General features: G+C 45.5%; 1 protein-coding gene across 6 annotated transcripts in view; it reads right to left on the bottom strand.

The window, feature by feature from the left end:
- KDM6A (lysine demethylase 6A) overlaps positions 1–12,589 on the bottom strand; it is a 288,042-nt gene that overhangs the window by 152,060 nt on the left and 123,393 nt on the right. For all 6 annotated transcript variants that reach the window (XM_070944238.1, XM_070944240.1, XM_070944242.1 and 3 more), the window contains exon 6: positions 1,236–1,356. In XM_070944238.1, coding sequence (XP_070800339.1) covers positions 1,236–1,356 — 121 coding nt within the window. The remainder of the gene's footprint in view (positions 1–1,235; positions 1,357–12,589) is intronic.

The raw sequence follows: 12,589 nt of genomic DNA, 5'->3' as shown, positions 1-12,589 counted from the left end.
ACTTAGTAAGTAGTTTGACAGTGTTGAGCAATGGTGGATTGCTCCCAGTTCGCACCAGTTCGCAAGAACCAGTAGTAAAAATTTGTAGTAGTTCAGAGAACCGGTAATAACATTGGCTGGCCACGCCTCCAAACCGGTCTACAACCTCTTTGGCCGAAAAAATGCTTTTAAAAGTTAAAAAAAAAGCCTTATTTATTATTTATTTAGCAGAGTAATGGCATTCGGGGAAAAACTGTTCTTGTTTTTATTATTCTGAACTATTTTTCAATAATAAGAAAATTGAGAAGAGGAGGATGGAAAGTTGTGGTGCATGTTTATGATTCAGGTAGGCACAGCAGCAAGATTATTACAGGTAATCCTTGACTAATGCCCTAATTGGAATTCTGTCGCCAAACAATGTGCTTGTGTTTACTGTTTTGTTGTGGTCATTAAATAAATACAGCTTTCTTTCATTGACTTTGCTTGTTGATAGCCCCCTAGGAAAGTTTCAAATGGTGATCAAATGACTTTGGGATTCTGCAACTGTCATAAATACATGCAGGTTGCCAAATGTCCGAATTTTGACTGTTGTGACATTGCAATGATCATAAATGCAGGAATCAGTAATGTCACTTTTTTCTGTTGTAACTTCAAATGGTTACAAGTCAAAAACTAATAAGGACTAATTCTTGATATTACACTGCAAAGATATCACAGATAGGTTAAGTTCAGTCAGAATCCAAGGTTATGTTTTAATAAGCAGCAAAGAATTTTGTTTACTTTTAAAATATTTCATTAACTGCATATTCAATATTCTTTTAAAAGGACTGCCAATTTTCAGTAATCAGTGTTCAAAAATTATAATCAAAGGAAGTTGTTTAGCTCACAAAAAATACGTTTACAATATATCCTCCACTCAATCATTATCTAATTCTTATTCTACCTATGATGGGGACTAGACTTCATGCATACACTTCTGAATCCTCTCTGGATAGTGAATAGAAAAAAATGAAGGATTCAATTATTTCAATCCAGAGTTTACGTGAAGCTGCAAGATCCAATAAATTCATGAATAAATTCCAATTTCATCTGTAATACAATTTTAAGGGTCAAAAGTCAACTATATGAGATAGGCAGACTATAAATTCATTCAATTATTCATTGAAAGAAAAGAAATCCATACTTCAATTATGATATACTGAGGAGCAAGTGTAATAACAAATAAATCCATTGTTATTAAAAATTTAAACTCTTACCTTAAAACTAGACTCAAAATCTGTCTTTACTTTGAACATAAGCCCAAGTCGTAAATGAATTTCCTTGGCGCGGCAAAAACTGGGATCAACATAAAGCACTTCCCGAAATGCTTTAATTGCCCTGGAAAAACAAGTATAGATACTGAAATATTCTGCATTCTTAAAAATTCTTAAAAGAAAATTCTCCAGGAAAAATGCACATATTAAATGAAAAAGAACCAGTTTGGTATAGTGATTAAAACATCAGAGTAGAAACCAGGAAAGAATGAGTTCTAGTTCTGTCTCAGGCACGAAGCCAGCTGGGTGACCTTGAGGCAGTTGTTCTGTCTCAACCCTAGAACAAGACAATGGAAAACCATTTCTAAAAAACCTTGCTGGGAAAATTGCAGGGACTAGTTGCCAGGAATCAAAATTGATCATAAGTAAATAAATAAATTCCTTTTAGATACAGGGGTCCCCAACCCCCAGGATGTGGCTCAATATAGGGACACAGTCTACTGGGAACTGGGTCATGCAAGTGGCAGGTGAGTACATGAAGCTCCATTTGCACAAGCGGGGCACATGCACACAAAACCATCCGTCTCCTCTCCTCTCCTCTCCTCTCCTCTCCTTGCTACTGACCCTGCCTGTCCTCAGAGCCAGAAAGGTTGGGGACCACTGCTTTAATAACTAAATAGTGAATGTGTAGTTTCAAATAGGGTTTTAAAATTTGCTGAATTCTAAAACCAAATTATACTAATATTTATAATAGAATAAGTATCTATTAAATAAACTAATCACCATCAAAAGCAGGTAAGCATTAATACTTTATTACATCTACATTTCACAAAAATGTGCAAACAGGAAACTATAGCCGGTTAAAGCATATTTGTTTGCAATAAACAAAACAAAACAAAACAAAACAAAACAAAACAAAAAACCTTTATAGCACCGCAAACTTTTGTAAACTTTTTGTAAAAACTTTTGTAAACATCTGTAAACTTTTGATTCACTACACCAGAACATGTCAACAACTTAAAAATAGTTTTCTGCTTCGTATTCATACACCAACAGTAAATAAGAACTTTTAAAGATTCAGTGACCTAAACAAACAGGCAATTTCTACCATCTTTCATCACTAGCTATACAATTTATTGTAGCCAGTGCCTCCCTACCACAAAACTGTTCCATCCAATGTAAGCCTGTTCCATCTCTCCAGGTGCTATTTAGATTACACACGTTAGATTTCCTGATCATTTGTCATTCTGGCAAACTGAAAATAAGCCAAACTGTAATTGAGTAATTTCTGGAAACCTTACATTTAAAACACAGTTAGTTCTTTAAAAAAGCAAGATCATATAAGTTTTTCTATTTAACTGACAGTAAAAGTAAAATCTCAATTCAACAACCACATTTAGTAGACTTCAGGTGCAATAGATTCAATTTCTATCTTCCTCAGCAATAGCAAATGAATTCTTTTCGACTTTAAATTGACTGGATGATGCAATTAAATTTACATTACTTTTGTATGAATTGTATATACTTCACAAAGATTTATGTCATTTGAGCAATGACATGTATATGCAGATGAAATAAACTGGTTCAAATGATTTTGAGATGTTGTTCTTCACCGTATAATTTGTTCTTCACTATATTTTGGTTTGGTTTGGATTTTTTTGTTTTTGTTTCAGGAGGCTGTTTTAATTGTTCTAGGCTCTAGGGTTATGGAAGCATATTTGTTTTTAATTTTAATTGTTTTATATATCGTGGATGCTTTTATAGTTTTTATAAGTTTTTCTTATTGTGAATATTTTTATTGTATTTTATTTTGTTCTAAGCCACAGGGGGACAGATTGATTAGGTAGCACACAAATTTTATCAAATAAATAATTGTCCCTCAGAATGTTTGCCAGTGCTGATACCGCTTGTGGAAGGGACATTGGCTTATCTGAACATCCATTTTCAGGGCGCTGCGACGACAATCCATGCATGCATGGGTTAATCTCTCATCTATTTGCTCGAGACTGAGTGTAATTTCTTTTCAATTCCTTGACCACGCCTCCTGTGTTCCATTGTCTTCAGTCTTTTTCACGAAGGCACAGTCTACAGGAGAATCTGCAGGAGAAGGAACAGAAGAAACCTACCCCGGACAGGATCGGGAAGGCCAAAGGGCAGGTTGGATTGTCGTCGCAGCGCCCTAAAAATGGATGTTCAGGTAAGCCAATGTCCCTTTTCCAGTGCGCTGCTCCAACAATCTATGCATGGGATATACCCAAGATTAAGGACACTGGGTGGGGGCCTGACTGATCCCTGGGTCCTGGGTGGAGAGTACACTTTGCAAAATCCTCCTCCCAAACAATGCCTCAGCAGAGGCATAAGTGTCCTATTTGTAATGTCTTATGAAGGGTGATAAGGACGACCAAGTGGCCGCCCGACAAATGTCTGCAATTGATGCTTGGGTAGCCCAAGCAGCCGTACTTGCAGTAGAATGAGCCAAAATGCGTCCAGGTAATGGCTTGGCCTTAAGTTCATATGCTTTCAAAATACAGGCCTGCAGCCATCGGCCCACCGTAGAAGAGGAAACCTTCCTTTCCATTGAGGAAGGATGAAAGAATACAAAAAGCGCTTTGGTCTGTCTGAAGAAAGCCGTCCGTTCAATGTACCTGGGGAGGGCCCTCCGAATGTCCAAGGTGTGCCATCTTTCTTCCAGCAGATGTTGTGGATCTGGGCAAAAATCAGGCAAACCGAGTTCTTGGGCATGGTGAAAGCAAGAATTCACCTTGAGCAAAAAGGAGGGATCCATCCGCAGGACCACTCTGTTAGAATGGAAAATACAGAGGTCTTTTCGTATGGACAAAGCCGCCAGTTCGGATATCCTCTGTGCAGATGTAATCGCCAGGAGAAAGGCAACCTTGAGGGTTAGGAAATGGAGGCTGATGGAGCCTAGTGGCTTGAATGGTGGAGACGTAAGGTCCTGAAGGACTAGAGGCAGCTCCCATGTGGAATAGTGATGCACTACTGGAGGTCTGAGATTGGTAGCCCCCTGAAGGAAAGTGCCTACTCTCGGATGTTGTGAGAGGGTATGAAGAGAGTCACAAGTAAGTATCATCGATAAGGCGGCCACTTGTTGACGTAGTGTGGTGGGGGCTAAGCCCTTGTCGAGTCCTGCTTACAGAAATTCCACCTCAGGGACAGAAGCCAACGTAGGATCGACATGATGTTTTGCAGACCACCGACAGAATGCCCACCACGAAGCATTGTAAATTTGGTTTGTCGACGGACACCAGAATGCTTGTATGGTTCATATTACCTTCCCTGAAAGATTAGCCTTCCTCAGGAGGATCCTCTCAAGTGCCAGATGGTCAAGTGGAGCCACTGGGGCTCTGGATGGAGAACAACACCCTGGCTGAGAGAAATCCTGTCCTGGGGAATCCTCCAGGGACAGGACACGGAGAGGTTTATGAGGTCTGTGAATCAGGACCGGCATGGCCAATGTGGTGCTACAAGAAGGAGTTCCGCTCGTTCAGCTAACAGTTTCCGTAGTAACAGTGGAATGAGTGGTATTGGTGGGAACGCATAAAGCAGCCCGAGGCCATGGGTGGCGAAGAGCATTGCAACCTTCTGCTCCCGGGCTCGGATACCGCAAGAAGAACCTTGGAAGCTGCGTGTTCTTTGGATGGGCGAAGAGGTCGAGTACGGGCATGCTGAACTTCTGAGGCAACTCCAGAAAGAACTGAGGATGCATACGCCATTCGGACTGATCCGGATGTTCCCTGCTCAGCCAGTCCACTTGAATGTTGGAAGCGCCCGAAATGTGTTCCGCTTTCATCGACAGTATGTATTTCTCCACCAAACACATCAACCACTCTGCCTTGGCCATCAGAGTCTTGGACCGAGTGCTCCCTTCTTGACTGATACGGGCCTTCGTGGCCATATTGGCCATTAAAATCAGGACATGTTGACCCGACACCTCGGTCCGAAAATGTCGTAGAGTGAGTTGCACTGCCCGCAACTCCAGCCAACTGATGCTGTTCATCCACTCCTCTGGAGACCATCGGCCTTGGGCCATCTGAGACAGAAGATGCACGCCCCAGCCATAGAGACTCGCATCCAATGTTAGTGTGATGCAGTTGGGTTCCTGGAACATACACCCTTGTTGCAGGGCCATCGACCTCCACCAGCTGAGTGACAGATGAACATGAGTTGAAACAACCTTGGCCCTGGAGTTGCTGCGCCCTGTCTTCTGGAATGGTAGTAAAAACCACTGTAGTGGCCGAGCATGCTGGCGAGCCTAGAGCACGATTGCTATGCAGGAAATCATTTTCCCTAGCAATTGAGTTGTGACAACAGAAGTAAGGGAACTGACCTTTGGGAGACAACCTGCTTCACCAACTCTTTGATGCTGTGCTGGCAGTCGGGTGACAAATAAACATGGCCGCTGAGCGAGTCGATCACCGCTCCCAGGTGGAGAATGCGGGTGGTAGGCTGCAGGTGACTCTTTGACAGGTTGATCGTAAACCCGTGGCTCTGAAGCATGTGGATCACCGTCACACTGTCCATCTTGGCCTGTGAAGGGGAGGACGACAGAATTAAATGTCGTCCAAGTAGCAGAGGATGTGTACCGGAACCACGCGGACAGTCGCTGCCACCACCGCCAATAATTTGGAGAACGTTCATGGGGCCAATGAGAGGCTGAAATACATGGCTCGGTATTGAAAATGGCAATTGGAGTACGCAAAGCGCAGGTACTTCCGATGCGCTGGGTGGATGGGGACGTGTAAATAGGCCTCCTTGAGGTCCACTGATTGTAAAAGGTTCCCCTCCCATATGCATCCTAAAATCGATCTTAAGGATTGCATCTTGAATCACTTGTACAAGATGAAACAACTGAGTTGCTTGAGATTCAAAGTCCCCCTCCAGCCCCCCGAACTTTTGGGTACCAGAAATAGGATGGAATAGAAGCCAATTTTTTCTTGGCCTTTTGGTACTGCTCGATCGCCTGGATATCCAACACATGTTGGATCTCGTTGTCCATGAGTTATTTCTTTACGGGCTGGTGAGGAACGGGGCACTGTAGATAGCGGTTCGGAGAGCAGTAGCAGAATTCTAAGGTGAGGCTGAACTCCACCATCCGAAGAATCCAGGCATCAGTTGCAGAGGTTGCTCACTGGCGGTGAAAATGTTGGAGCCGACTGCCAAGGTGGGCGGACGATGGTCATCACTTGCCACGTTAAAAAGTTTTGGTACCGCCTCCCTGAAAAGGTTTCTTCGTTGGGGGCTGTCGTCTATTCCAATCCCAGAAAGCCTGCCCATCCGTGTGCCGGTCAAACTCCTGCGAGTAAGGGCACTGGAAATAGGATCCCCTGGGTCCGGAATCAGTCCGAAAGGGCTGCCTCTGCAAGTAAGGCGAATATCATTGTTCAGGATGCCTGCAGGAGGAAGATAGTAATTTCCTCTTGTCCTTGTTCTCAATGAGTATCGGCTCTAAATCCTCCCCAAAGAGAGCTGAGCCCTTATACAGAGCCGAAGCAAATTTCCACATCGACTTTATATCAGCCCTCCAATTGCGCAGCCATAAGAGCTGGCAAGATGTTATTGTGGAGGCCAAGGCACGAGATGCAAATTTTACCACATCCAAAGATGCATTGGCCAAATATTAGGTGGCAGCTACCAGTTTGTTAATGGTTTGATGTAGCCCTATATTGTCCTGTGCTAGTTTTTCTTGCAATTGGTGAAGCCGTATGAGGGACGCCCAGTTAAAAAAGGAGGCTGACATTGCAGCCTTAATGGCCCAGGCGGCCGCTTGTTGCGTTTTTCTAAAAGACAGTTTCACCTTTCTGTCCTCAGACTTAAGACCCTTCACTATATCATTGGAAAGGACAGTGGAGGAAGTAAGGCTGGCTACCGGGGCACCCACAGAGAGCAATTGCAATAACTCCTCAAGCTCAGGAGCAGAACAATAAAATTTCTTGTCATGGCCGCTGGGAGCGGCCAGCAAACTAGGCTGAATCCACGGCCTTTGAATGAGCTCAGAGAAAAGTTTTGGGCAAGGAATGAATTCCTGCCCCTTCTTAGGAATCATAAACAAGTCCTCATGGGGAGCAGCTGAACTCTGAGGTTGGTCAGAAGGGTCAACTACGCTAATGTTGGTCGCCACCTTAGCCTTATGGAGTAAGGACTTGAAAACAGAGGAACAAAAAAGTCCTGTGAACGCTGGCGTATCTGGCCTCAACCCCTTGTTTTCAGAGAATTCAAAATCTTCTGGATAAGCATCCTCCTGTGAAGAATCCTTGCTACAGGAGGAGTCTTGTTGTGAAGGAGAAACAGGCCTGGCAGACAGATGCGCTGGAACTTGTGGCCGTGGCATGGATGCCACTAAAGGTGTCTGACTGCCCTGTTGAAACCCAGCCGTCAGCATCCTAGACAGAGTGTCTGAGATCAAGGCTTGAACATCCAATGACTGGTCGGGACACAGGCCTCCCCCCTGTGTGGAGTCCCGCTGCAGTTGGGGTGAACGTAGCTTCTGGGATCTGGCATCCGGCCACTAATTGTCCATGCACTGCACTCTGGCTTACAAAGGGGGCTGTATGCGTAATCACATCCAATGGCTGAGAAGAAGTACTAGGCTCAAGCAAAGCCCAACCTTGGGTGCCAGTCGCCACTATGTGTTGTAAGGGTACAACAACAGTCAGATCAGGCAATATGACCTCAGTGGTGGAAGCACACTGATGTTCTGCCGCTTGAGCAGAGTGTTGGGCCTTATCAAATTGCTTCTCTAAGGCATTATGATGCCTGGTAACATCCTTATCCTCCACTACCTGGAGCTTAGAAGACACGGATGATGAAGGCATAGCCTTAACTTACTTACTCCTGGTGGATTTTTTAGCAAGGTTGCTGAGAAGGCACAGGAAGGGCCGATAAGGACAGGTAGCCTTAAAGGTCAGGAAGGCCAGTCCTCCAAGAATATCACCTCCACAGAAAAAAAGAGGGGGGGGTAGCAAAGTCAGCTAGGCAGGACACCACCCTTGCAATGCCAGCTCTATAAAGAGACTGGTCTTAAAGTACATGAGAAGAAAGGCCCCTGTGCAGCAAAGGCAAACCTGTCCTCCTGGCGTTGCTGCAAATGGCTGGCAAGGCGATTGAAGTCCTCATTCACAGCAGCACAGCTCCGGGCCTCAGAGATACCAGGGATAAGGTGCTAAAGCCAAAACCGACCTCTTAAGCGCCGCTTCGCAAGTGAAAAATAACCAACCGATGCTAGGACTGCAGAAATCCAAAAGGAAAAATTAGGCAATAGTCCACAAAAGAAAAGCGCTAGACAGCTGGGCCTGTCAAAGTGCCACCGTGGCCAATCTACAATAAAAATGGTGGGCGCGAGCGATAACCGCTCTCCTGCACCACCGTGGTTGTTTGCAGGTCCAATTTTGGTGCAAAATCAGGCAAAGCCGGGATCCAAAGAAATCGGCCCAAAGTAGCAGGCGCGAAGGCGCCAGGCTTCTACAAGCGCCTCTGCAGCTGAGAACAATCCAATTTTATCTGACTATTTACCAGAGAAAGCCACTCAGGTCTCATCAGATAGACTGAGTGAAAAAGAACAGAGCACAGGAGGCCTGGTCAAGGAATTGAAAAAAATTTAAACTTGAGCAAATAGATGAGAGATTAACCCAGGGGTGAAATGCTCCTGGTTTGGACCGGATCGTCCAATCCGGTAGCGATGGAGGCGGGTGGTTCAGAGAACCAGTAGCAAAAATCCCTGCCCCCCCCCCCCACATGCCCAGCTGAGCCGCACAATCATCAGAGGCTTTTTAAAAACTTTTAAAAGCATTTTTTCTACAACCTCTTCGGCCAAAAAATGCTTTTAAAAGTTTTTTTTAAAAAGCCTCTGATGATCGTGCCGCTCATCTGGGATCGTCAAAACCCCTTTTTTTTCCTTTTACATGCCTCTGACGATCCCAGCTGATCGTCAGAGCCTTTTGAAAGCATTTTTTTACAATCTCTTCACTGAAGAGGTTGTAGAAAAAATGGTTTTAAAAGTAAAAAAAAAAAATTGGCCATGCCCATCCAGTCACATTACCCCCTCCCACCAAACCCACAGAACCGGTAGTAACAAATTTTAGATTTTACCACTGGATTAACCCATGCATGCATGGATTGTCCAAGCAGCGCCCTGGAAAATAAAGCGAGCATAGCTGTTTGGCTATCTCATAGCAAAGTACAATGGCTATTACTATCCATTTGGAAAATACTGTGAGTGAACAATTGATTTTTAGATGAGTCTTGAAACCCCAAGAATAAATATCATAGCAAAATGGTGTTGTATGGTTCATATAAATAGTGGACTCATAATGGGCCCTCAAAACTGTTTCCTATGGTGCTGATGGATTGGGGAAAATGTTAAGCTCTATAAATGTCTTGATTCTAGTATTAAGCTGATACTGACATTCTGAGAAATGAAACAAACCAATGAAAAACGAGGATTTCTTTGTAAGACACAAAACTGTTCAATTTGATTTAAAAATGTGACAACTACCCAAAAATATCTTCCAAAAGAGGAAATCAATTGGAACAGTAGCCATAGGCTCAAAGGGTTTTGATATTAACAAAGACAGAACAAGGGAGTTGGAAACGGCAGATATGAGAGGAATCTGAGGCTGCTAGTTAGCATGGAGAGGCAATGAATACCTCCTTTTTACCTTGACTAGAATCAGGCAGAAGAATTATTTTACAATAATTCTGCATCTGTTAATGGAAATTTCTCTAATGCCAATAATGGCATAAGAATGACCTGAAGATCTAATGTGGAGGGTAAAATTCATTCAATCTCTCAGAGAAGAGAAAATCACCAAATAATTTTTAGATTATAACAGAAAGTTTGGATGAAGTAAAGTGGGCTATAGTAGCTTTGGAATCTGTTGCCATTGATGGTTGCTCTCAAAGAATGGCTTACAAATAGTAACAAATACAATAAGCCTGTTTAATTTACACAAGAGTATACTGAACAACCTTCACCAAGCCAAAAATTAATCCCTGAATACCAGAATGTTGGCCGTAAAGCCAAAGATTGGAGGGTTGCAATGGGAGGACAAATCTTTCAGAAAAGCAAAAATGAAAAAAAAAATCCAATAAAGCAAAATAATTTTAACCCAAGGGCAAATGCTAATGTTTTGCTAATGTTTTGGTGATCAAAAACAAATCAAAAATGCTTAACAGGAGCCCCTGCCTAAAAGGGGCATTGGTCCTACCTGAGACGCACCTTCTCGTTGGGTGGAGACAGCAGCCAGGATGGGTTGTGCCCGTCTGCTAAGCTGATAGACTGAGCCCGTCCAAGTTGTTAAGTCCCGCCCTTGTTACTGGGAAGACCCAGCTTTTGGCGAAGACTAGAAGACAGGCTCGGCGTGTGGGACACCAATAAGTGAGAAAGAAAAGGACCAGAGATAGAGACCAGACTGGTAAAGACAAACAAAAAAAGGGGGGGTCTGGCTGCTGTCTCCACCCAACGAGAAGGTGCGTCTCAGGTAGGACCAACGCCCCTTCTCCATTGTGGGTGGAGACAGCAGCCAGGATGGGACATACCAAAGTTCATTGTCCCTACAATTGGGAGGGACCAGGCTGGTCCGAAACATCCTCCCCTTGAAGAACCTGCTGCAGCACGCGGCGACCAAAGGCGGCATCTGCCGACGCGAATTTGTCCAGTTTATAGTGTTGGATAAACGGAGAAGGCGAAGTCCATGTAGCCGCCCTGCAAATTTCGAGTAAAGAGGCTTGAGTGGCCCAGGCCGCCGAAGTCGCAGCGCTGCGAGTAGAGTGAGCCGTCAGACGGGGAGGCCTTGGAAGGGAGCGTAACTCGTAGGCCTTAGCGATCGTTTGCCGGATCCATCGTCCAATCGTCGATGATGACACCTTACTACCCAAGGAAACCGGCAGGAAGGAAACAAAGAGAGATTCTGTTTTACGGAGGCCCGCCGTTCGCTTGATGTAGATACGCAGTGCCCGTCGGACATCTAGAGTATGCCACCGCTGCTCGAGCCTATGAGCTGGACGAGGACAAAAATTGGGCAGGACCAGTTCCTGCATGCGGTGGAAAGTGGTATTGACCTTAGGCAGAAACGTAGGGTCCAGACGAAGTACCACACGGTCCGTGTGGAATACGCAAAGGTCAGTGCGGATGGAGAGGGCGGCCATCTCTGATATGCGGCGAGCCGAGGTAATCGCTACCAGAAAGGCAACTTTGCACGTTAGAAGCCGAAGGCTGGTTGTCCGCAGAGGCTCGTATGGGGCAGCTGTGAGAGAATTAAGGACAATGGAGAGGTCCCAAGTTGGATATCTATGCAGAACTGGAGGACGCAAATTGGTAGCGCCCCGCAAAAAACGGTGAATTAAAGGGTGTTGGGCCAGAGAGGACAACGAACCAAATGTCAGAATCGAGGAGATAGCCGCTACCTGCCTTCGCAACGTGTTGGGAGAAAGTCCGTTAGAAAAACCCTCTCGTAGAAAGACCAGTACATTGACAATCGAGGCCTGGAGGGGAGGAACCCCATTCCTCTCACACCACGAACAAAAGGCCCTCCAGGTGGCCGAGTAAATGCGCTCCGTAGAAGGTCTCCGGGAAGCTTGAATGATGTTTATCACGTCTACTGGGATATTGGCCTCACCTAGTGCGCACCGCTCAACCGCCAGGCGGTCAGACGCAGCCACTGCAAGTCGGGGTGCCGTATAGCCCCTTGAGTCAGTGCATCCGCTGGCTGAGGTAGCTGCCAGGGAGGGGCTATTGACAATGACACTAGGTCCGCAAACCAAGGTCTGCGAGGCCAATGCGGAGCCACCAGAATGATCTCCGCCCGTTCCAATAACAACTTGCGAATCACCCGGGATAGGAGCGGGACTGGAGGGAACGCGTATAGGAGTCCCGGGGGCCAAGGGGAACGGAGGGCGTCGATCGCCTCCGCCTGAGGCGACGGGTACCGCGAGATGAAGCGCGGGAGCTGAGTATTGTCCGATGTGGCAAAGAGGTCTACCACAGGAGCGCCGAAGTGAGAGGCGACTTGACGAAAAATGTGCGGGTGAAGACGCCATTCCGCATGATCCAGGCGCCGGCGGCTGAGCCAGTCTGCTTGTATATTGGCAACGCCGGAAATGTGCTCTGCCCGTAGGGAGGCAAGGTGAATTTCCGACCAGAGTCCCAACCTCAGAGCCTCCGACATCAGAGAGAGCGACCGCGTGCCCCCCTGGCGGTTGATATGGGCTTTCGCCGTGATGTTGTCCGTGAGGACCAGGACGTGAGATCTTGAGATGAGGCGATGAAAGGCTCGAAGCGCTAGGTAGACCGCCCGAAGTTCCAGCCAGTTGATGGAGTGCCGGGCATCCGTGCTGTTCCA

This window comes from Pituophis catenifer, unplaced genomic scaffold (assembly GCF_029215685.1).
Source record: "Pituophis catenifer annectens isolate HBS135680 unplaced genomic scaffold, rPitCat1.0.hap2 SCAF_4, whole genome shotgun sequence".
Classification (NCBI taxonomy): domain Eukaryota; kingdom Metazoa; phylum Chordata; class Lepidosauria; order Squamata; family Colubridae; genus Pituophis; species Pituophis catenifer.
This window is presented reverse-complemented; position numbering and strand designations above follow the sequence as displayed.